The 24,162-nt window shown below is 45.8% G+C and overlaps 2 protein-coding genes across 2 annotated transcripts in view; one reads left to right on the top strand and one right to left on the bottom strand.

Moving 5' to 3' along the window:
* Positions 1-4,287: 4,287 nt before the first annotated feature.
* On the bottom strand, positions 4,288-12,373 carry ACP6 (acid phosphatase 6, lysophosphatidic). Its single transcript, XM_085075825.1, has 10 exons — positions 12,066-12,373; positions 10,459-10,587; positions 10,237-10,367; positions 9,513-9,592; positions 8,681-8,768; positions 7,118-7,250; positions 6,294-6,394; positions 4,960-5,055; positions 4,588-4,753; positions 4,288-4,472 (listed from the first exon to the last, which is right to left on the bottom strand). Exons 1-10 carry the CDS (start codon positions 12,252-12,254, stop codon positions 4,326-4,328), a joined length of 1,260 nt encoding a protein of 419 aa, XP_084931951.1. The 5' UTR covers positions 12,255-12,373; the 3' UTR covers positions 4,288-4,325.
* Positions 12,374-12,514: 141 nt separating this feature from the next.
* The window catches only part of GJA8 (gap junction protein alpha 8), a 74,439-nt gene continuing 62,791 nt past the window's right edge, over positions 12,515-24,162 (top strand). The window contains exon 1 of the mRNA XM_085075845.1: positions 12,515-12,531. The gene's annotated coding sequence lies outside the window, so the exon portion shown is untranslated. The remainder of the gene's footprint in view (positions 12,532-24,162) is intronic.

The raw sequence follows: 24,162 nt of genomic DNA, 5'->3' as shown, positions 1-24,162 counted from the left end.
GAAAGAGCTGACAATGACACAGTAAGTGTTATTTCTGTAGAGTGGAATTACCTCTTCTCTAAGTGGTTGCACCGCTCCCTTTTGAGGACCTTGCATGGGAATTGTCACAATGCAACCTTTTTATGTGTTGCCACTTCTGCCATCACTCCTGACTGTTTTTACCATGTTGAACAAAGCAAAGTTCTTGATCGACATAGAAATAAGCTGGAGGGTTTGGGGCTTTTTAAAACAGTCTTTCTCAGTGCCTCCTATGCCTGTTGGGATTTTGAATAGCAAAGGGTTTGAGGTGGCTGTGACTTATTCTAGGAAAATTAGCATGGGGGATTCACTGTTTCAAAGCCATGGAACGGTGAGAGGATACATTTTAAACATGCTGTAGAATTAAAATTCCTTCTGTGTCTGTCTAACTTACGATGCTGGCATTTGGTGTCTTAATGAGATTTTTCCTACAGAAAATGCAGAAGATGTGGATTCTCCTGAGCCCACGTGGGTGCACTTAACCTCAGTGATGTTGCCTGATTTGCACCAGCGGATGGACAAGAGTTGCTAAGGTCTTAACTGGTTCCAGTCGTGAAAATGACTCTGTAGATGTACGTAGATGAACCTCTTTGTTTTGCTCTGATTCTACTTCTTCCCTTTTTGTTTTGCAAATGGGAAAGCTTTCTAGCTGTCAGCCTTGCAGATTCACCTGAGGATCTGTAAGTCAGGCTCTGCTCCCTCCCGCTTATCAATAGTAACTGTGAGTCAGCTTTGGTAGTCATGGTACAGTTGAAGATGGAAAGTGGGTTGCCATTTTTAGTTTTCTTCCCCCCCCCCTTTTTTTTTTTTTTAAGCTTTCAAATCATCCTCCTCCACCTTTGTTTGAAAGAATGAAATAGACTTTATTCATACATGCTTGGCTGCTCTTCCTCTCTAGTAACATGGGAGGAAACAGTCTGCTGTTCAAATTATCTCATCCCAGATGGCTGCGCAGCCGGAGTGTGGAGAGACTTAAAAGGTAAACCCAGCAGATGGTGAACTTCTGAAACGCGAAGTAATGTGCCTGCTAAATCAAAAGTTTAAAATATTTGAAATCTGTTTGTTTTAAATTAGTAGACTTGCAATCAGGTCGTCTGTGGAGTGCGCTGGCAGTTTTAAGCATTGTCCAAGTAAACTCGAGCTTTGTACTTGCCTGTATCATGGGCTAGCTAATCTACCAGAGAACACAAGAGCAAGGAGCCAGCTTTAAGAGTTTAGTCCTGACATCCTCGTGGTGTCTGATGGGTCACATTTTGGAAGGCAGACCAGTGTATGGAGGTCTGATCTGCATCAGTTTTGGCTGCGATTTGAATGCTGGTGGTGCTTCTGGTGCAATTCATGTATCCTGACTCAGAGAAGATGTGCGTGCCCAAATCTTCCTGAGGGTAAGTTGAAATGCAGCATTTTTTGTCCCCCCAGAGTGTTGGGACTATTGCAAATACATTACATACAGGGCTTTATTTTGTGGTGCCTGGTGTGCTCTCTGCTATGCTGGTTTTCACTCAGGTGGCAGGATGGGCTACATTTCATTGGTGGTGTCCTTCTGCACTCACTACGGTGAATGCTTTCCTCATGCAGCCTTAGCAGGCTGCAGCCTGAAAAGTGTTTCCTAACGTGATACCTCTCAAGGAAAAATGATCCGTGTTTGAAATAGGCCTGTATTTACTAGAGTGTACTTTACTTTGTCAATTGGTAGTAATTCTTAACCTAAAAATGGTTAATGACACAAGAAAAAAAGCGATGCTGTTTAGTCTGGGATACCGGGAAATTGTTGATTTCTGGGAATTTTTATTCCACATTCTCAGAAATGCCTCGGCTCTTCCATGCTGTGCTTGCAATTCAGTAGCTCCCACTTACCTGCATCCTTTGATATTAGAACTCTTCCACTGTCCAGCCAATCCTCTTCTGAAATGATCATTTACACTAGTTGTGGTCAGAAATAACTCCTCCTTCATCCTTTAGGGCACAACTACCATGGAAGTGCTAAGTGGGATGGACTGTTGCATGGCCCAACCACTTCCACACTGAGGGAGGGGAAGGGTAAGGCTAGAACAGGGCAGAAGCCCTGGAAGAGACAATGAGCTAACCTGTTCCCAGTGGTGCCTTCCTGATAGGGGGATTTTAACTGTGTGAGAGCAGTTCCCTTTAACATTCTAACTTGCTCTGGAACAACTTGCGCTGCTGAGTGCTCTGGGTCTTGGCTGTGTTGGAATTTTTAACCTGGTTGCCAGTCAGTTTTGTTGGGGATGCTCCTAGTTAGTTATGAGTAGGCATGTGAATTGAATTCCCCCTTTGTATGGCCAGTTTCTGATTCCTTTTTCCAACCAGTCCATGCCTCACAAATAACTTGTAATCACAGACCTAATATTTTCATCCGTGTTCTCCAAATACTTGAAACTGTGTACAAGAGAGAGCTTGATTAGAGCAGAACACACCGTTCTTAAGCAAGGGTAGGCATTGATTTTTATATAATGGCATTATGGTTTTAGACTGTATAAAAACCTGATAGAAAAAATATCAATGTTATGTTTGCTTTTTTGACAGCTTCTAATAGTAGTTCAGTGAGACCTCCAGCAAGGTATTTAGTATTCAAATTATTCTGTTCGCTGTGTGTGGTGTCAATATGTAATGTGGTGGGGGCAGGCTAATAAAAGAGTAGAGGTAAATCCAGCCTATTTTTCTCAGAGAAAAGGTGCTGTAGTGGCTCCATCACATATCTGTCAAAGACTCAGATTAAGTGATATTTACACTAAGTAAGAAGGGGTAACGCAGAATCAAAATTACAGGGCCATTTTAATAAACGGTCCCTCTATTTTAACCTTTGCCTATCCCAAAGAAAGTAGGGCCCAAGTTTTATTTACTGATTGAAATGTGGAGATCTCTTTCAGTGATATAGTCAGTGAGATCAAATGCACCCTCAGCAAGTTTGCAGAGGACATGAAGTCAAGGGGTGCAGTTGACACAACAGAAGGTCCTGGACAAACAAAATCCTGGGAGGGATTCTGGCCCTCTGCTCGGGGGAGACCCCACTGCAGTGCTGCATCCAGCTCTGGGATCCCCAGCACAGGAAATACATGGACCTGTTAAAAGGATCCCAGAGGAGTCCACAAAGATTATCAAAGGACAGGAGCACTTCTGCCACAAAGACAGGTTGGGAGAGCTGGGGCTACTCAGCCTGGAGAAGAGAAGGCTCCAGGAAGCCCTTAGAGCACCTTCCAGTGCCTAAAGGGAGGCTTATATGAAAGAGGGAGAATGATTTTTTTACGTGGGTGGTTAGTAACGGAGATTTAAGTTAAAGAAGTTCTTTACTGTGAGAGTGTTGAGGCACTGGAACAGAATGCCCAGATAGGCTGTGGATGCCCCATCCCTGGAAGCATTCAAGGCCGGGTAGGATGGAGCTTTGAGCACCTTGCTCAATTGGATAGCATCCCTGCCCATGGCAGGAGGTTGGAACTATATGATCTTTAAGGTCCCTTCCAACCCAAACCATCCTATGATTCTGACTTTGGCAACATAGTGGTTCTCAGTACTGTCTTACAGGAAAAACTGTCATCTCAGCTAGAAGTACTGCTGTTGGCTAGTATTGTATTTTTCAGCAAGTGCAAAATAGATCATTGCTGCCCAAAGCTGAAGTTGAGAGCGGCTCCCCAGACTTCCTTGTTTAAAGCACATTAAGCAGAGTTCACCAAGATTGTGTGTTCTTGTACTTGGCCCACTCTGATTTCTGTAGTTAGAGGAGTTCAGGAAAGAGGTTTGGAGGCTTTCTGTCCCTTTGGAGATGTTTTCTGTGCACAAAAACGCCCTCAAGATGGAGTAGCTAAATGCTATATAATTTGGGAGGCTCATCTGTTTGCAGAGAGCAACCCTCCAACATGCCAGAAGAAAGGGAAAGGCACAATGGCTTCTGCAGTTCACCAGACATAAAATCAATGTTATGTCAAAGCTTTCAAATCTGGTAGCACAGAGCAAGCTGGGCTTCATCCCACAGTGCCAGCCTATGAAGAAGAGGTATGTTTTCTCTCATATTCCTGAAGCAGAGGAGCAATTAAAAGTGTGTTCTCTCTTGCTATTTTTGGCCTCTCAGTGCTTTTGGTGTGGCTATCTCAGAAGTAAACTTGAGCCATTCTGTCACATGGTTTCTTTCAGCTTGCTGCTAACAGTGTAAAGTGACACTGTGCCACCCTGTGTCTGGTAGGAAAAAGTCCCCTCATCTAAAATACCTTTGCAATAGAGAAGGTTGGCAAGGACATAAAGAAAAATAGTCAAAACTCGTGACAATAAACTAATTTTAATTTAAGAGAGCTCAATTATATTAATGATGTTCTTTGTGGCTTTTTCTTCATTTGGGAGCACAGCTTACTGTACTCCTCTGGAGTGACTGAGTACTTCGAAAGGACTTCCAGAAATTCTTCGAGTGGGCAGATACCTGCTTTACAGCCTTTCACCACTTGCTCCTGCAAAGGCAAAGAGACAGAATTACAGCTATTGTGCACTGCCAATGCCCTTTTTTGCTGCACAGTGAAACCAAATGCCCAGGATTTGTAGGAGGGACTTCCCACAGGATCTCACCTCTCCACAGTAAGACACACGCACAAACCACTCTTTGGAGCGCCGGTGCTGGTACAGTTCCAGGGTCATATCTGCAGCATAAGGTGGCCACTTTTTATTAAAAGTGCCCAGTGCCATCAGGAGAGGGATAAGAGTGGAGTCATGAACAGCATAGAGGTAGAGCTTTCTGGAAAAGAAAACAAGTGGAAAAAACAAAATCAGACCTAGAATATCAGTTGTGATCCTCCATGGATAGGCAGTAGCACTCACACTTTTTCCAGCAGGTGAGCACTCCTTCTCTTTATCCTACACGTTCAATATCTTTCTGAACCAGTTTTTCACACTGATATCAAGTCAGAATTTATAACTATTAGAAAGAGTTCTGTGCTGTACCTGGCCTTTTCAGCTGCATTTGAGGGATTTATTGCTGCTTGAATGTTCTTCTGTAAGGTATTGAAAACGAGGCCAACATTCATCTGAAGAACTTCTCTAGAAAAGAAGCAAAAATAAATTTACTAGTGATAAAACTTTCAAATAATTACACATAAAAACCTGAGAACCCGCTTTTCTCTTATGATTTGATAACCTGCATTAAGTGTAGCTAAGAACTATTAAATGCAATTAATATGACTAGTTTTTAGTTCAGCTGTTGCACAGTCACCACTCTAATGTGATTGCAGACTGGGAGGGGACAGCTGTTAACAAGCAGTCTCATGAGGTGTGGCCATGTAAATAGAAATGTAGAAGCTGGCTGTTCTCTAGACTAATTTGTTTCCCTGGTGTGATTTTTGAGTGCATGGGTTTCAGCTAGGGAAGCTGACTGCTGCAAAACAGCAGCTGAAGTGGTTGGGGTCTTTGGTGAGGAGAAGCAGGATTCAAGAAAGTGGTGGCTATATTTAAAAATTAGTTTTTTCCCTTTTAGTGAACAAAGACATGATCTTTATACAACTTCTGGTGGGAGGAAACAAACTCCCTCTACTTAATGAATGCATTGGTGGAAATCAGGCTTTCACTACCTGAGATCTCTAATACATGGTAAAGAAAAGACAGTGCTACACCACCACCTGAGAAGAGCTGGTGAATGTGGCACTGCAAACGAATCTGAAAGGAAAATGACTGCAAGGCTAGCAACTCAGCCAGCCTTTACAAACTGTGGAGGAGGTAATTAGCTGCACGTAGCAGCAGATTCTCTTTGCAAGTAGTTACATGTGTGCAGGACCTGGCATTACCTTTTCCGCTAGCACCAGCACTTCTCAGCCTGGCTGTGCAGGTGCCATCTCTGGGATAAACTTCCCAGGCTGGAATTTAGATTGTACTTATGCAACTGCAAGGGCAGCCTCAGGGCTTGGGCTGGAAGCATCTCTCTTCTGCTTTTGCCTTTGCCACAGGTTCACTTAAACCCCTGTGGCAACTGAGGCCTTCACTGCCCACCCCAGTGGCTCACTGCTGCTCCTCCGAGACTACCTTCTCCATGAGGATCAACAAAACAGAATGCAAGCCCACATCTTGGTCTCCTCACTGTGCACTCCTTTTTCCTAGCTCATGTCACTGACTCAAGGCACTCAACTTGACACTGAGCTGGCTGAGGCACAAACCTCATGAGTGGGCTCTGGTGGGGGAATGCAGCAGATGGGAAAGGACTTCTGTCTGCTGAAATAAGCTGGTGTAGCACACCCACCCTGGGTTAGACAGCCCCTGGGGCCAGAGGCATGGACACAGGTAATCACCTGGAGCTGTCTTCCAGAACGTAAAGCATGGAGTCCACAGATCGGCGCTCCACTGTCTCCTTGAAGCTCTTCAGCACAGGGCAGCTTGGCAAATTGTGTGCCTGGAAGGAGGAGATGTAGCAGAGTTTGTAGGGTTTGACCCTTTCTGAACCCAGCCTGAAGACACAGGGATGACTGCCCACAGAAAACAGCTGCTCATGTCACACCATTTGTACTACAGTATTATATTATGATATTCATGTGAGGATTTTTAGGATGTTTTTAAACACACTTTAAACACACAGACCGAAAGGATGGATGTGTGTTCTTGAGGATGCATTTCTATGAGGAGTGCAACACATTGAGACATTCACCTGGCAGACAGACCAATTCTCATTAGCTCTAGCAAAAAAAGAGGTACTAAGGGGCGTACAAATGTGCCCAACTTCTTCCAGTAGCAAAAGCAGTCTAGCTCACAAGCAGTGTGCTGGAACTGGGATTAAGATAACTGTGAGGTGCTGACTATCAAAAAATGGAAGGCACTTTGTAATGGGTAAGCAAAGCCCAATGCATCTCTTGGCTCTACATTACATTTGAAAGTAATACTGGATTTCAAGATAAGAATATGAATGTTGGAGGTGAGTCTTCATCCATCCTATAGCAAGGCTGACCCCACATCTTGTTTTTTCAAAAGGCTATGCTATTTCTATAAACCTTCTGGAATGCATAGAAAGGTACTGGAGTACTCATTAGTATCTGTGGGTGTTGGCACTCTGTGATTTCTCCATGTGCATGGCACAGGGATGTTTCCTTCTGTGACAGTGCAACACAACTGCTCAGCTCACCTGCTCAGCAAAAATGGTATCGAGGAGGACAAAAAAATCCACAGACGTGTCACCATCAATACCCATCTTCTTCTTAATTTTTTTCAAGTCATCAGAGATACCTGGCTGATGCATAGCATTCTCCATCCTATCCCTGTAAAGCAGTTAAGAAAACCAAAAACTTTTCACACACCAGGCTTTCTATCTTTTGTTCTGCACGTCACCCAGCCCAGTGGAGTTGTCCCACATCAGTGAGAGGTAGAAGAGAAGCACTGCAGCGCCCTGAGGGATTCCTGACGTTGGGAGTCTGAACTGCAGAAAGGACACATAGTGTATCCAGATCTCAAGGATCAGAGCTGGCTCTCTGCTCTCACAGAGGTGGGGGAAAAATTAAGATGAGAAGTGAACACCCCAGAAGTGGTTCCCATAAGCAAGGGCTGTGTATCAGCTAACAGATCTGGTCATACTGGAACAGTACAGGTCTATGTCTCCAGGGAGTAGCCTTTAACTGCCTCATGAAAGAAGAATAGGGTAGAAGCTTTGAACTGATTGCTGTATGGTGTGGGAAAAAGGAAACACCTAGATACTCACTTGTAGCTTAAAATTCACCTTTTGCTTTGTTAGAAGCCATTTGCATTTTTATGCTGCTTTAAATGTTAAAATTTAGCTGAAAATATCCATGCTGGCCAGGCACTTCCTAGGTAGCCTGTAAGCTGAGGCAGTGCTTACTGCAGCTCAAAAAATCTGCCTTGGCATGGTCACAAAAGGTGCAGTTGGTGGGCAGAGTGGGGCAGGGAGCAGAAGATTCTGCAGTTTACTCCCTTTTTGGACAGGTGATGTTACTTGAGGAGACTGAATGTGCAGCTTCTAGGGGCTGTCACCTCACCACTGTCTAGAATCCTTTGCCTGCAGAGTCAAGCATTACATAATGAGCTCTTGCAAGTGAATTCTGACAACTCTTGAGTTTTGGACAAAAATACGCTAATGTATAATCCAGCCAAACTGTAATACGTCTGCTTCTCTTGTTCATTTTCCACCCTGTGCCCAAACCTGGCACAGGCATTTTAGAGTACTTTGCTCTGCAAATATGAGTGTTCTATGGAGGATGTTCCTTATTTTACTTCATTAATCTTCATTAAATATGTCAAGGCTGAGTATATTTCAGTTTCTTCAAGGTATGAATGTGACAGGAATGTTGAAATAACCCCCAAACCATAAGCTGCATATAAAAAGGAGGCCCAATATGTTCACACTTGAAAGGCTTGTTAAGGGATGTAGATGACATTAATTCTGCCCTGCAGCAATGCCACAGACTAGCTGTACATGAGCTAGTAATGAGTGTTTGCTAGACACAGACTAAATTAAATTGGTCTTTCAGGAAGTCTCTATTTTATTTTCTTCTTGTGCCACTGCTTGGTGTATAACTCCACTTACCAAGTATTTTATACAACTAGCTAACCATTCCCAAAGAACAGTAAGTGGCAGGGGAAAAAATTGGGAAATGGGAAGAAAATGTGTTGTAATTTACTACTGCTGAAATGAAACAGCAGTGAAATCATATGGTGATATATTGCTGGCAATTACCTGGTCAAACAGTCCAGGCGCTCACAGTTGTTGTAATTGGGGTAGAGCATTTCAGAGCTTTCTTCATCAGTGACAATGACAACAGGTCCTGTGGAACAAGAAGGAAGTTTCTGTGATCAGTAGTCCATCTGCACTTCTTTAGTTTCTTTAGACTGTTTTAATCACTCCCACAGTCTTTGTGCTCCAAGTCCAGTGTTGTCAACTAGCTATTTCCCCCGAGGTATCACCTGCAACACAAGCCACTGTACTTATTTCTGTGCATTTATTTCCACAGGGATGCCTGCTGTGCACCTTGTAAAGTTTCCTAGTCGTGTGTTCATTTTTCTTAGTGTTTGTAGGTCCCAAAAAATAGTCTCTGTGTTATGAGGTGCAAGGAGCTCTGGCAAGTCACTTCTACTTGTTCGTGGAACTGAACATGGATGGAGCAGATGTGAGATCTTTAACATGCAGAGCATATTTTTAGAACATACAAGTAGTTACCAGCTGCAGGATACAGGTGAAATTTACTCCAGATACTGAACTTGTATCCAAGATACTTGGGTTTCTCTGAGAAACCTTTTTCAGATGTGTGAACTTTTTGCCTTCTTGATTCTGCAGAGGGTTAACACTAACCTCCTCAGCAGGTCTGAAAGAGCAGCAGAAAGTTACACAAAGAGACGGAACAAGTGACAAGCTGGTAAAGAATCTACAGGACCAGGAGAACTGGGGAAGGGGGCCAAGCGCAAAGAACCAGGGAAGAACAACCAGGAGCCAGAGGGAGTTAGTATGTGCAAGGTGTGTACATCTAGGGAAGACTGAGCAAGGAAAGGTGCTATTCAGAAGTCTCCCCAACCTTCTTTCTGCTGTTGGTACAACCCAGCTAGCAGGCACCGTGTGGACTCCAGATTCCGGAAAATATTAGTGGAACGGATGCTGAAAGAGAGAAATCAGTTTGTGAGGTAGCACTTTCTCCTTCATGTTAACATGGCTGCAGCTGGGGAATCTTGCTGGAACTGAGGGTTCTGCTTCCACCGTGGCTTTGGAAATCTGTGGTGGGACTCATCTTTTGTCACTAAAGATATTTTAGGTAGACAGCTATAATCTGAACTGCCCTTTAACTGCACGTCAGAGATAGTGGAGATAACAACTGGCACTTCTCTGGTGTAATTTTTTATCTCATCCTAAGCCAGATGCTCTCAGCATTACTGATGTGAGCAGCAGGGGTTGCTTCATCTCACTGAACTTCAGCTGTTTACAGTGAGTTAAAATGTGCTCCAGAAATGCCTGTTTCTCTTCACTCACCACAAAAGTGCATAACATCACTGCCAGTGGCTAAACCTAGGTGAGATGAATCTCTCCCTGGCATCACTCCCAGGACTGCTGGACAACTGGATGCTTTGTGTTATGAGTGAGTTCTAGTGCCAGGCTCTGCAGGCTGAGCAAAGATGAAGGCCCAGGGGCCAGGCAGTCTGCTGTGGGGTGGAGAAGGGTACTCCAGTCAGAGTTTCCCTAGCACAAGACTACTTGTTAGGAGACAGGAAGTAAGGGAAGATCCAGGAGGGAACTGGGAGACTCACAAGACCTCAGAAGGCTTAAATTTTGGTGAAAGAAACTTGGCTTCTTCCACATAGTTTCTCCTCAGCCTTTCCCCCAGGGCGAATTCCTGCTCCATCCCCACTGATGTCAGCTGTCCTGCGACTACACCACCCTGTAAGCAAAGAAAAAAAAGTCTCCAGTGGACCACGGAAATAAAGAAGTCTACAGAGGAAAGAGGAACCCACCAGGAAATACAGCCTCACCTTGAATACAGTGTTTTTGTATCGCTCGTCCAAGGCTGAGGGAGGTTTAGGTCCTCCATTTAGGTCTGTCACCACATAATCAAACTTAGTCTTAGGAGGTACATCTAGAAGAGTGGGACTCCATTCCACCTGTTTCAAAACAAACAAACAAACCAACAACCAGTGCTTCAGTAGAAAGCTTTCAAGGGCATTAAACCAAGGACTTTTAAGGGCATTAAACTAATGCTGGAGTACTACACCATACTGCCTTGCCAACAACACAACACGGAGACAAAGAGATCTCTTCATGCAGCTCCTAGAGAAATGAGGGTAGTGCTGCTCTCTGGACTTGCAGATCTGATGTGCAAGAAATGCAGTACTTGCTTTCCTCCCCTTACAGGAGAAGAATCTGTAGGAAATCACAATTGCTACTCTTTGTTACACACCGAAGAGCTGCTGTAGGAAATTACCTGAGCTAACACCCTCCAGCTCCCTGGGCCACCTCGGTGCAAGCTGGAGGAGCTTGATCAACTGTGATAACACTGAGGCAGGAGCCACATGTTTGCTGAGCACCAGTTGTGAGGCACAGCACTTGACCTTGGGGCAAAGTCCATAGGTACAGCAGCCCTGGGATGTCCATCCCTGCATCCTGCCCCTGAGGGCTCCTTGCAGCTGCATCAACTGTTCCCTCTGCTGTCATCTGCCCCACTAATGTGGCTGGCTATTGCCAGTCCATTTTATAGAATCACAGAATTAAATAGGTTGGAAAAGACCTCTGACATTATTGAGTCCAACCTGTGACTGAACGCTATCATATCAACTAGACCACAGTGCCACATCCAATCTTTCCTTAAACACCTCCAGGGACGGTGACTCCAAAGCCTCCCCAGGCAGCCTATTCCAACGTCTAATAACCCCTTCCGTGAAGAAATTCCTCCAGTGTCCAACCTGAACCTCCCCTGGCACAGATTAAAGACTGTATCCAGTCATCCTGCCACTGGTTCCCTGGGAGAAGAGCCTGACCCCCCCACCTGGCTACAACCCCTTTCCAGGAAGTTATAGAGAGCAAGCAGGTCACTCCTGAGCCTTCTCTTTTCCAGACCAAGCACCACCAGTTCCCTCAGCAGCTTCCCCTAACACCTGTGCTCCAGACCCTTCCCCAGCTCCACGGCCTTTCTCTGGACTTGCTACAGCCCCTCAATGTCCTTCCTGAACTGAGGGACCCAGAACTGGACCCAGGATTCGAGGTGCCTCACTAGGGCTGAGCACAGAGAGACAATCGCTTCCCTGTTGCTGCTGGCCACGCTATTCCTGCCGCCAACCAGGATGCTATTGACCTTGCCCATCCGGGCACATCCTGGCTCACCTTCAGCTGCTGTCGCCCAGCATCCCCACGCCTTTCTCCACCGGGCAGCTTTCCAGCCACTCTTACGCAACGCCGTAGCGCGGCATTGGCTACGAGCTCCTAAATTCCCGCGTTTCCTCCGTATTTACTCTCGGTACCGCCTCGGGAAGGGCAGTAAAGGCCAAACCATCAGGCTGCCGGGAGCCAGCAAGAGCTCAGCAGCGGTGTCAGAGCATCCCCGCAGCCACCCCTGCCCCTCCCCTCCCGTCCCGTCCGTGCTCACCGGCGCTACCCCGGGGAGCCGGTGGAGCGGGGTGCGCGCCCCGTGCCGGAACACGACCTGCACCAGCCTCAGCTCCAGCTCCCGGCGCCGCCCGTCCCCGCCGCCGTCCCACGCGGCCGCGGAAGCCCGCCGGCGCTGCGTCCAGGCGGCCAGGCCGCCCAGCAGCCACAGCCGAACCCCCCAACCCATGGCGGCCCCACCGGCCCGGCCGCACCGCAGGGAGCGGCGGGAAGCGCAGTCCTCGGCTGGGTGTCCCGGCTGGGGTCGGGTAACGGTGAGGGCCCGGCGCGGACTGCGGCTCCCGGCGGGCGCCGCGCAGGGTAAGAGGGCCGCGCTGGGCGGGACCGGCCGCGCCTCACGCCCCGCGCCCCGCGCCCCCGCCCCGTGAGGGCACGGCTGCCACCCGAGCCGCCGGCTACACGTGCCTTCGCTTCCCTCTGGGGCTTATCGGCCACCAGTGTGCACGGTAACCCCGGGCGGTGTTCCAGGCTTGGGAAGAGGGGCTGGAAAGCTGCCCACTGGAAAAGGACCTTGGGGTGCTGGGTGACAGCGGCTGAACGAGAGCCGGAGCGTGCCCAGGTGGCTGAGGAGGCCAATGGCTCCTGGCCTGTGTCAGCACTGGTGAGGCTACACCTCGAATCCTGTGTACAGCTTTGGGCCCCTCACTTTGAAAAATACATTGAGGGGCTGGAGTGAGTCCAGAGAAGGGAACGGGGCTGGGGAAGGGTCTGCAGCACGAGTCTGATGAGGGGATGAGGGAGCCGGGGCTTTCTAGCCTGGAGAAAAGGAGGCCCAGGGGGACTTTATTGCTCTCTGCAACTCTGTAAGGAGGGTGTAGCAAGGTGCGGTTTGGCCTCTTCTCCCAGGGAACAAGCGACAGGACAAGAGGACATGGCCTCAAGCTGTGCCAGGGCAGGTTCAGGTTGGACATTCAGAGGAATTTCTTCACAGAAGGGGTGATTAGATATTGGAATGAGCTGCCCGGGGAGGTGTTGGAATCACCATCCCTGGAGGTTTTCAGGGAGCAGGGCAAGGGTGAAGGAGAAAGAGGAGGGAGAAGATGGTGATCTGCACAAAGGTCAGAGGGAGGAGCTGCTTCAGGTGGTGAGAAGTTGGCACAGACTCCAGCACGTGCAGAACGGGGATTTTGGTGATCTCCTCGTGTCTCTCAAAGCCCTGCAGTTCTGAAAGGGTTACCTCAAGTTTTCTGAGCTTAGAGTATGTGAAACAGAGGCATGACAAGAGCAGAGAGAGAAGGGGGAAAAAATATTTCAGAAGCCAAGAAAATAACAAATGAAGGAATCAAGCCTAAATGTTGTGTTGCAAGAGAGCAAGGGGTCAAGAATGCTGGGCGGAGAAGGAACAGGAAAATGTGGTTAAGAGGAGGTGGGGGAAGGAGGAAGAAAGATAGAGGTGATGTGACAGAAATGAGCAGGCAGAGAGGCTCACAGTGAATTTATTTGAATTGCCATTCAAATGTTACCCTGGAAGAAAACCCCAGTTCCTGTGAAGTTGTGAAGACTGGGACTGCAGGGTCCCTCCTGGGTGGCCCTGGCCACTGCCAAGCAGCATTTCTGGTGAGATGTATTTTAGAATACACAGCAGGTGTGTGCAATTAGAGGAGAGATTTCCAAAATAGCAGGCGGCTGTCAATTTTTTAGCAAATGGTGTTGCCCTGTTTTTTTTTTCCTTTGTCCAACTGTGTAGAAATTTATTCTAAGATGCACCATCTTTACAGAAACATTTTCAAAGGACCTGTTATTTTTACCCTTCTGTTGCTTTTTGTGACCAGACGAGGAGCAGAAGGCTAATCCAATGGCCACCAGGGGTGAGGTTTTTTCCACTGAAAGGAAGTAATGAACTCTGATGAACAAGTTTCAGGAAAGTTTCCACTCTGAAAGCAGAGGGAAAATTTTCTCCTGACTGGAATTAAAAAAATTGCAATGATTGCTATCTTTGCAATATATTACCATTGCTATCATTTGCCTTTTATAGTGCTTCAAAAATATATCACACCTCAGAACACTCTGGCTTGATAAGTTTGCATTTATGGCCTCCTTGTTTTGGAGAGGAAAGTGAGTCATAGTGACTTTTGCAGTTTGACCAAGTTAAACAGTCATTGTGTGGCTGATACATTGATAAGGTATGAAGCAACTATCACAATTAGATTGTTTTGTTCCCCAATGTGGGTTGACATTAAATAGTGCTTTAAAAATACCCACAAAAGAAATTATTTAACCTAATGATTTTGTGTGTTTTATTGCTTTTTGGATCAAGTGAACACCTTGTCCCTGAAGAAAGGTAAAGGATGGCCAGGTTGGATAGGGATCTGAGCAGCCTGGTCTAGTTGAAGGTGTCCCTGCCTATGGGGGATTTGACCTAGGTGATCTTCAAGTCCCCTTCTCACCCAAACCATTTTATGATGCCATCATTCTTTGAAAGGGCTGTAGCTCTTTGTGGTGTAAATCAGAGATTTACCATAAAATATTTGTATGGAAGAGACACAAATAGCATTTGGATGCCCCTTAGGGAAGTGGGTTTCTTTCCCCCTAATTGTTAGGGGTCAGAAAATAGACATGTTGCCTTGACTTCTTTGCTTCCTCTCCCAAGTGCTCAGCAAGGAGAGTGAACTGGAAATATTCTCCCACAGCTCTTGCTGCACACAGGCTGCAGCTGGGCTGCTGGAGAGGGGTGGCTTAACCAGCCTGGTGTGACTGCCCAAAGTGGGCCACGAGCAGCTCCTGCCAAGCACGATACCTCCGTGTCCCAGCCTTGTTTTGGGGCAGCTCCACCTCTGGGTGGAGTACCTGCTGCTCTGCTGTAGCACCAAGTGTTTTCCTGCCCTTCCAAAAAACTTCTTCCACCCCAAAATGTTTCCATGACTGGCTCTCTGAGTGCAATGAAGGTGCTTTTGCTCTTATCCTTGAAATGATTTTGGCTAGTGAAATCTCAAATGCAGCATGGGCAGGAGTTTGTGTAGCATTCATGTTCAGAATCACTGGCTGCTCCATCCTGCAGCCAAAAGAGCTTTTGCCATTCCCAGCTGTGGAGCTAATGATGATGTCTCTGTGTCCTGCAAGGTTTGGTGACCACAGTGGCTATTGTAAACCGGTCAGTGTGGACATGTAAGCTCTACTGCCTTCACAAAGGGATGAACTTTATTTATAAATTGCTCGAGTGTGCTGTGCTGCCTCCTGTGGAGCTGTATCACTCTTGTCTACTCCAGTCTGTCTGTTGTGGTGAACCTTGTAGCCAGCTGCTTTGTGAGCAAGGCGCCTGGGGAAATGGAAGGAATGTTTCCACTCCTAACGTCTGTGATCCTTTGGGGTGGAATTGGCAAAAATAAACCCCTAAATGCCACCGCAGACCAAGCCCTCCCTGCAAGACACCATTCACGGTACAGTGTACAGATCTTACGCATCTTGTCTCATTTTCTGCATGCTTTCACATCAGTGCTTTACCTTCCAGCAGTGAAATGATGTGTGTCGATTCTTGCAGGTCATAATTTAATTTCTGAATTCCTGCAGGTTATGTGGGAGAGTCCTGGAAGTCGGAGTTGTCATATTTAGGGTTTGTATAGTGAGGACACTTTTGGAGATTTTCTTCTGTGTGTTTTAGAAATAGGCTATCAGACACTTGGTAGTTTCCTGCCTCTTTTTCCTGGGAAGACGTGACTTTCCCTCACTTTTCCTTGTCATTTCCAGGCTTGGCCATTTGGTCATTGTCGGTGTGGCGGCGGGAGAGCTGGAAACTGTCCGTGTGCTGGCGATGGACCCACTGTGCCAAGGTTCATCCCCTGCCCTGTAACCCAGCGCAGAAGATGCATTCCCTGCCTTCTGCTTTTCTTTTGTTCCAACTTTGTCATCCTTAACTGGCTGATGCCTGCAGCCATCTGCTGCATTTGGTAGTCTGCGGCATCACGCCGACTCAATTATGTGCTGCTCTGGGATAACAGCAGGCCAGTTTTCTCTTCAGCTTTGAAAGAGTGTTTTTCCCTTGCACAGGAAGGCTGAGGGAAGTAGGAACCTTCAGAAGCAAGCTGGATAAGCTGTTCCCAGCCGTGTCAGGTGGACTCTTGCTGCCTGTGCAGCCCAGGTGTGGTGGGAGAGCTGCCAGTTTGTCACTGTGCGCGAGATGCTGCATCCCGGGACTTTGTGCTCTGGTGCTGTGGCAGATGTGCTCCCTTGTGGCAGCACTTAACCATTTGGCACTTTTAAGCTTTATCACCTCCTTTACTTTTTGTGACTGTATATTAAACCAAGGGTATTTGTTCTAAACCAAATGTTTTGGGATGATATGAAATTAAAGGAAATGGTGCGAGTGTAAATTACATTTGGGTTTTTTTCCATAACAGCCAGGAGAGAAGATCTACAAAGAGATGATGTTGAGCCTTACAGTGGATTCCTAGCAAAGTTGTTTTGTTATGCTTTCATACTCAGAAGTGACCAAGCAGGAAGATTTATGTCTGTGATTCAGCCTGTGACATCAGTCTTCTTCCTGTGGTGGGCAGAGGAGACATAACTGAAATCTGGGGTGATTTTTTTTTTTTTTTTTTTTTTTTGTGCAGGCTTAGGACAAATTTTGAGAATCTTCAACATGCAGCCATCCAGGCTTGCTGTTTGAATCCTTCTGGGCTGTTCATAGTGCCCTGATCCTTTTCCTCTTCATTATATGAGGATAGGGATCAGATCAAGTGGTGGGGAGCTACAAAACAGGGACTTGTGCTATTTACATTTAAGACATTTCTGGCCCCACCAGCTGTTCCATGTGTGTTATTTTCAGAAGGGCAATAATCCACAGGGGGTCAGGAGGGTAGAATTGTGTGAATACGTTGAGTGAAGGAAATCCAGACACTTGGAAGTACTCAGGCCTTGTCATGACAGAGAGTCCGAATCCCACATGATTCTGGCAGGGAGAACTCAAGGAGAGCTCTGAAAGTGCTGCTTGCATGGCTAGGAAAGGCTGCTCAGCTGGGTGTTTGTTAGCTGTTTTCAAGAGTCATCTCTGTTTACACTGCTGGCAGGACCACCTGCTCTTTTTTTGAACAATAATGTGTGTGTATGTGTGTGTGTATATTGCTGCATTTCTGCATTTATTTTTAGCCCTTTTTAGAAAACCCTGACAGGTTTGGAAGATGCTGTGGATTGTGAGTGGTGCCTGGCGGCCTTGCTCACATTGATGGTTGTCAGAATTTCCATGCTAAATCTCCTCTTTGAAAGGTTTATAACATCCTTCTATTCTTGGTCCTGCAGCTCTCATACCCTGGAAAAATATTAAAAGACCCCCAAAAATCAAGGAGCTTTTAAAAAACTACATTTTCCCTGCAGGTTTGTGGAAATCAGTCTTGTTGGCCTAAACAAGAGCTTTTTCAAAGCAGACATTGAGTCTTGTCACTTTGTTTTTCAGCACCTAATTGCAAATATGTGGCAGGTCTCTTTAATGTGTTTCATGCGGTCAAATGGAGAAACTATTTTGCATATCAGACTGATACAGGCACTGGATGGTGTAAACCACCAGGGAGCCAACAGCAGTTAGCTGCCCATCACCAGCTCTGAGGAAGCATAAAACCAGCTGAATTATTGCAGAAGTTGGGCAGCCTCCACAGCTGGGGTGACACCAGTTGCAGAATCACATGGTGAATGCTCCTCATATTAAGAACTAGCAGAGAGATGAGACAGCATGGGTTTTTACATTCATAAACAAAGGACATGCATATTGCTTTTAGAAGCAGTCAGCAAGAGAAATCCAGTACAAAGCAGCAGCTGATAATTTTAAGAGGTACATAGTTTTCCCTTATTAACTTTATGGTCCATATTTTGGTGGTGTCTTGCATCGTTGCAGTTGTTAATCTGCACCATTCCCCAGGGAAGTGCTGCACACATCCTGATGATTCCTGGTGCCCACCCAGGAGAGACATTGTTGGGAGGAGATGTAATGGAGTGTCCTGGTGCTGCTGGGAATCCATGACAAAACAGGCAACAGCACACAGGAACCCAAGTCATGCAACAGTGCTGCCAGGAGTGAGCTGCATCTCTTCTGAGAGTCTTTCCAGGTTTTGAAAGCTGTTGGAATGTTAGCTGCAAACACAACATTTGTATGCAGGCAGTAGGCACTAATTCAAAACACGAAGGTAATGAACTTGAAACTGGGTCCTGACGCACAATGAGAAGTGTAGAGGGAGCACTGGGAGCTTGAGCTGAATCAAAGTCAGGGTAATTTCTCATGCAGCATTCAGCAGGCCGTTCAAACTCAGATTATCTTTTGGCAGATGGGAATAACACTTATTCCCTGTCTCTCCAGGAAGGCTGTGAGGTAGCAAAAGTATATGCAGAAAGCTTTGTATACGCAAGAGCTCAGCTGTTTTTCAAACTATATTAGTAGCTGCTTGAATGACAGATACGACCTTTCCTTCAGGTCTTTTCTGACAGCTCTGGACCCTTATGGTTATGAAAACACTGCTATTACAGAATGGAAATAGTTGGGCTGCTTTTGTGCATGTTGCATGGCTACGCACACAGTGCCTTATCTGTTGCTCAAGACACGGAGTTCTAACTCTCTTATCCTGATTTGTCTTCCCCTGCAACTGTTTCTTCTTAAGACACCAAGGTTTTTTATTCTGGTTCCCCTGTACATCTGTTGCCTATCTCAGGTCATGGCATTCCTGTAGGCTCTCAGCACCTCCTTAGTGTGAGACAGAGTTCACTATATTTTTTCTGATGGGCATTTCTGGCAGGCAAAGGCAAACATGACTTGCCTGTTGTCAGACACAAAACGTCTTGGAGTAGGAACGTGAGGGTGCTCTCCAAATTTCCAGGCTGGTGCCTGAGCTGCTTGTCCAAGCTCAGTGTTGTCTTTTGCTGCTGTTCTGATCCCATCTGGCTGTCAGCTGTACCAGCCAGTGCTCCGTGGGTATTTATGCTGCTGCCAGTTCTCATGTCTCAATTGGGAGTCATTTAATGCGGGTGACTGAGATTCCTGGAGAGGAAGAATTTGAAGTATCCCAGACAATGGTATGGCTGACATAGTTTTTGTCGTAAGACTGTTTTAATATGAATTTTAAGGCTCGTTGGCACACATGAGTTTTTCTAGGGCTTCAGCATCTGTGGTTTCAGCCATGAAAAAGGGTCAGAGGCAAAATAGTCTTCGTATCATGGAGTTCAATATCCTTCCCTTGTATGTTAATAGAATAATTGTGAAGAAAAACATATGAATTAAAATTGCCACTAATGGTGAGATTTTAAGAAAGAGGCAGCACATCATTTTTCATGAAACATTTGGCATTTTTGAAGAAAGGTTCCTGGTAAAGCCTGCCTGCAAGTTGACAGTCAACACCTGAGTCAGAGAAGGGAATGGGGCATGTCTCCCTTTATAAAAACCTTTATTGCATGTTCCCTTACTCTCAATTACCCTAATTTGAAGTGGGGAGCTAATGAATATTGCTAAATGGTTTGAAACAAACAGCAGCACTGTGGACAAAAAGTAGTCATTACGAGCTGCAGTGTATCAGGCACAGTGAGTTTTTCACAGATTTGTAGGTTTTAATGCTGAGGTGGCTGGTCTGACTGTTTGCTTAGTGTGGGGGAGAGGACCTTACCCAGTAATTTCCAATGGGATCAGTAACTTCTATTAGTACCAGTGCACACCTTTTTAAATCCCATCACAATAATTAGAAATTACCTCATCCCTAGACTGTGCTTTCCAATTGTTAATTAAAATAATAGTTCTCATTGTAAGAGTGCTTCTGTTAGAAGAGCAGTCAGCTGTCAGAAATGTTGTTCCTTTTGCAAGAACTTGCACATCAGGATTAAAATCCTTCTTGCCTTTGTCTTGGGAAGTGAAACAGAGCAAGCTGTAGACTCCCACTGCAGGCCAGTCTGTGGTCAGAGATGCTGGGAGTGACATGAGAGATGACACTGCATGAAAGTACAGAGCAGCCAGGCCTGCCTGTGTTTGTGTTTGTGTGTCTGAGGTGCTGTGGATGTGTGATACTGAGGTGGATGTGCTCTGCAGCTTTGCTGCTTGCTTGGAAATGCAGCTGGTGTGATGGCAGCCCTGATCTGGGGTGTGGGGAGGAGTGCTTTGGAGTGTGCCAGGTGTGCACTAGGACAGGAAAAGGGATAAAGTATCTCAGTTTTTTTCCTTTGAGGATCTGGACTTCTCAGGTACCTCACTGTGATGTGCTTGAGTGGACAGAGATATCCATCAGGAATCAGTGAGGATTATTCTGAGTTCTCTTTCATTTAGTGAATGTCTTTATTGTTGATTTAGGACTGGGTGCTTTAATGAACCTTTCAGAAAGTCCTCAAATTTGGCATTTCTCTGGAAATGTCAGAGGTGAATCTGGTGAGGCTAGAAATATAGAGAGCAAAGTGTAACTATATCCTGAGAAAATACAAGGCCACAGAGGGAAAAACTAATCCAAAACTTAATTTCAGAGGAAAAACCAGGTGAGAAAAGAGTTCTCATGATCTGTAAAGGTTGAAAAAAATGAATTGAACTGAATGTGACAAATGAATATGAATTGGAAAGAAGTGCATTTTTCTGTGAATATGCAGCAAAGATGATGGTAATTTCTGCTATGTATGTGCACCTAAGTGCTTTGTTGAATCTGGGCTGAAGTGGAAGAAAAGCAAGGTGGGAAAGAGAACATGGTTTCACTGGACTACATGATTCTGCAATGGCTAATTTTAGAGATTTGTTTCTGAAAAGTCTTGCCTGTAGCCTGGCACACATCAAGCTGGTTCTGTCAGAAGCACTTTTCAACCTCAAACTTTGTTCCCAGGCCGAAGAGCTGGCATGGCATTTACTCCAAAACCCAAACAAATAGCAGCAAGTTTCTGACCTCAGGCTTGCCTCTTGCTGCTAATCTGATTCCTTTTAAGGGTAGGAGCTAGTGGTTAACATGATTTCTAGTGAAACCCTGCATGCAGCTGAACATGAGAGTGTTGGGTTTTGCTGGGGCTGTTGATAAAAATGTCATGGCCTACCCACCCATATCCAGTTTCTAGGAAAATCTTTCAGTGTGCCTTTTGTGTTCTTTATACTGTCATATAGCTGGCCATCATTGACATGCCTTCTTGAGATTAGGTTCATGACCAATATGAGCATGAAATTTAACTCTCTCCTGGGTCCCTACCAGTTGATTTTGACCCCTAGCTTGGCCCTGTCTGCTTTACCTCTTCCTGTCTAAAATAACTTTATCATGAAGAGAAGATCTTGCATATGAATAGTGAGTCACAAACTCCAGCTCTGAGTAATCCCTGAGGAGCTCCCTGCTGTGATCCAGCCCTAAGAGGTGGAGATGTCCTCTAAAAAAATAGCAGTGGTCTGCAGAGAACTTGGTCTTGTTCCTGTGGATGCTGCAGTGGGGTTGTTTTCCTTGCCTGCCATGTGCCAGCCAAACAGAGTTTGTAACACAGAAATGAAAAGAGAAAAAAACCTGCCCAATCTTCTAATAAAATGTAGCCACCTCGAGGGAAGAGAGTGGCTTAATGTAGCAGTCCTACAGGCCTCAGGAATAATTTTAAAGGAATACGTAAATATTGCAGCTTCTCTGTGTTTTGCTTTCTGACTTGCTCTGGGGGAATACTGTTTTTCCAGCATACATGGAATGATTGCTTTTATTCACCCAGAGACCAGTGGGTTTGTGTTAATATGTTGGCTACGAAGCCTGGCATGTTAGAGGATGGGGGAGTGGGTTTTGTGCTGGTGCTGCCGTGTGTTCATGGAACCACAGAACCACAAAGTATGCTGAGATGGAAGGGACCCATCAGGATTGAGTCCAACTCCTGGCCCTGCACAGGATGCTCCAAGAATCACACCATGTGCTTGAGAACATTGTCCAAATGCTTCTTGAACTTTCTCAGTCTTGGTGCTGTGACCATTCCCTGGGGAGCCTGTTCAGTGCCCAATCACCATCTGGGTGAAAAGCATTTTCCTGATATCCAACCTAAACCTCCCTTGACTCAGCTTCATGCTGTTTCCTTGAGTCCTGTCACTGTCACCAGAATGAAGAGATCAGTGTCTGATCCTCATCTTCCCCTCAGGAAGAAAGTTGCAGACTGCAATGATGTGTCCCCTCAGTCTCCTCCAGGCTGAACAGAAAAGTGACCTCAGCTGTTCCTCATAAACGTTTATCTCCAGACCCTTCACCATCCTTGTGGCCCTCCTTTGGACACCTTGTGCTTGGGAAGTGTAGGGGCTGGCAAGGGAAGGACAAAACCCTCTGTTCAGGTGGACAAAAGGGTGAAAAGTGTTCATATGGAAAAGCTGCTGAACCTTCCCAGGGGAATTTCATGAGCAGCCAAGAAGTCAGGACCCTCTGCAGCCCTTGTCCACATCAATCCTTCTGTGGGATTCCTGCGTGGGCATCAAGGATTCCAATGCCCAGGAACCAGTGGAAGTGACCTAAAAGTACATTTGAAGTAAACCCCATTTCCACCAGGCAGTACCTCATGGTTCTCTTAGATGTTTTCTATTACTAATCTAAATGCATTTAATTGTCCTTAAAATGTCTTTTGCTGAGTATTTATTGCATAAAGTCTGCAGTGGAGGTGTGTTGTTTGGTTTGTGATTGGCTACACAGTACTGGATTGGTTACACAATACTGTACGTGCTTCCCAAGGGCTGGAGGAGCACAGAGCTGCCTCTGGGGTGGATGTTGGCCCACATGAATTTAAAATTTGGTTTCCTTGACTGACGTTTGCTTTCTGAGAACTCTGTTGCCCGTCAAACTCGATTGCTCAAATGTCTGTGGGAAACCAGTGGTGGTATGTGAATATGGCCTCAGCAAATTCATTTTTAAAAATGTGAACCAATGTTCACTGGAGGAAAAATGAAGCATTTCTGCATTATTTGGCTACAGTGAGTCTTACAAGCTCATTTGATCCTCTTTCTTTTTCTGTCATCAGATTTTCATGACAAAGTTATAGATGTATGGTATTACAATTCCCGAGCTCCCCAGAAAGATCTTTAATCATGTAGACCATATAAGCAACGAACACTTGAGGCAAAAGCAAAGCTATTAATTTTGCACTTCAAAGTCACGGTTTTTCCCCCCACAAAGTGTATCTTATAGAGCTGCCACTCTCCATCCTCATTCTCAGTCTATCCATACCTCTGGTGCTGCTGCTAACCTGAATCACTGAAATGTTCTTTATTCACAGATGTGTGCAGAACCTGCCATGAGCCCTGTACAGGATCCCCTCCTGTCACCCCTGCTGGGAGGAGGTGCTGGATGCCCTCAGGGGCACTTAGAGCCTGGGCATCCTTCTGGCCAGACTGCGTGGTTGCTGTGAGCCTCCCAGGGGAGCTCTCCTGGGAACTGCTGTTCCCCTCATGCCTGTGCTAGTCCCAGGCTTCCCAGGAGGCAGCAATGCCAGCAGGGAACCTGCTCTGCTATGTCTCTGCTACAATCTCTGCTGTGACTTTTTGAGTTGTGAATTTCTGCCTTCTTAGCACTTTGGCCATTTGCAGTCCAGTCAAGCATGGTCTCATTCCTATGAACACTCAGTGCTTTTGTTCTTTGGGGTTTGGGTCTTCCTAATTCCTTAGCCTCAGTGATGTTTCATGGAAAAGTGTTGGAAGGGAGATTGTGTAGTCTGTCATCTTCTTACCTGTTCCCTTCTATTAGTCTGAAATGTTATCAGCATTGCATTTGCTTCAGTATTTTCTTGCCCACGTATTCTGAAAGAGGAAACAACTTGCTTGGCCCATGTCCTCCAGATCAGCCATTACTTTTGAGTCTCTCTCAATTTCTTCCTCAAATTTCTCTTAGTCTGCTCAGCTGTCCCACTGTGCTCTTCATGGAGAGGAACTTAGAGGCATGACCTTGTCTCAATTCATTACTTTATTAGTTTTGGCATTCTATGTATTTTTAAATATAGATTTTCTTTTTATAGGATTAAGTATTTCTGTTTTAAAGGCTGGTTGAAACACATTTCCCTGTTCTCCTATCTCAGGCTCAGCAGCTGATCAGCACAAGGCTATAGATCAGAGCTGACTTCTGGCTCCTTCAGACAGCAGTTAGAGGAGGAAAATGTTTGAGGTGTGCTGACCAAGGAGATGACTGGGGAAGGTGTTTCTGTCAAATATTGGT

Source organism: Lichenostomus cassidix, chromosome 1 (assembly GCF_008360975.1).
Source record: "Lichenostomus cassidix isolate B80296 chromosome 1, HeHo_3.0, whole genome shotgun sequence".
Classification (NCBI taxonomy): domain Eukaryota; kingdom Metazoa; phylum Chordata; class Aves; order Passeriformes; family Meliphagidae; genus Lichenostomus; species Lichenostomus cassidix.
This window is presented reverse-complemented; position numbering and strand designations above follow the sequence as displayed.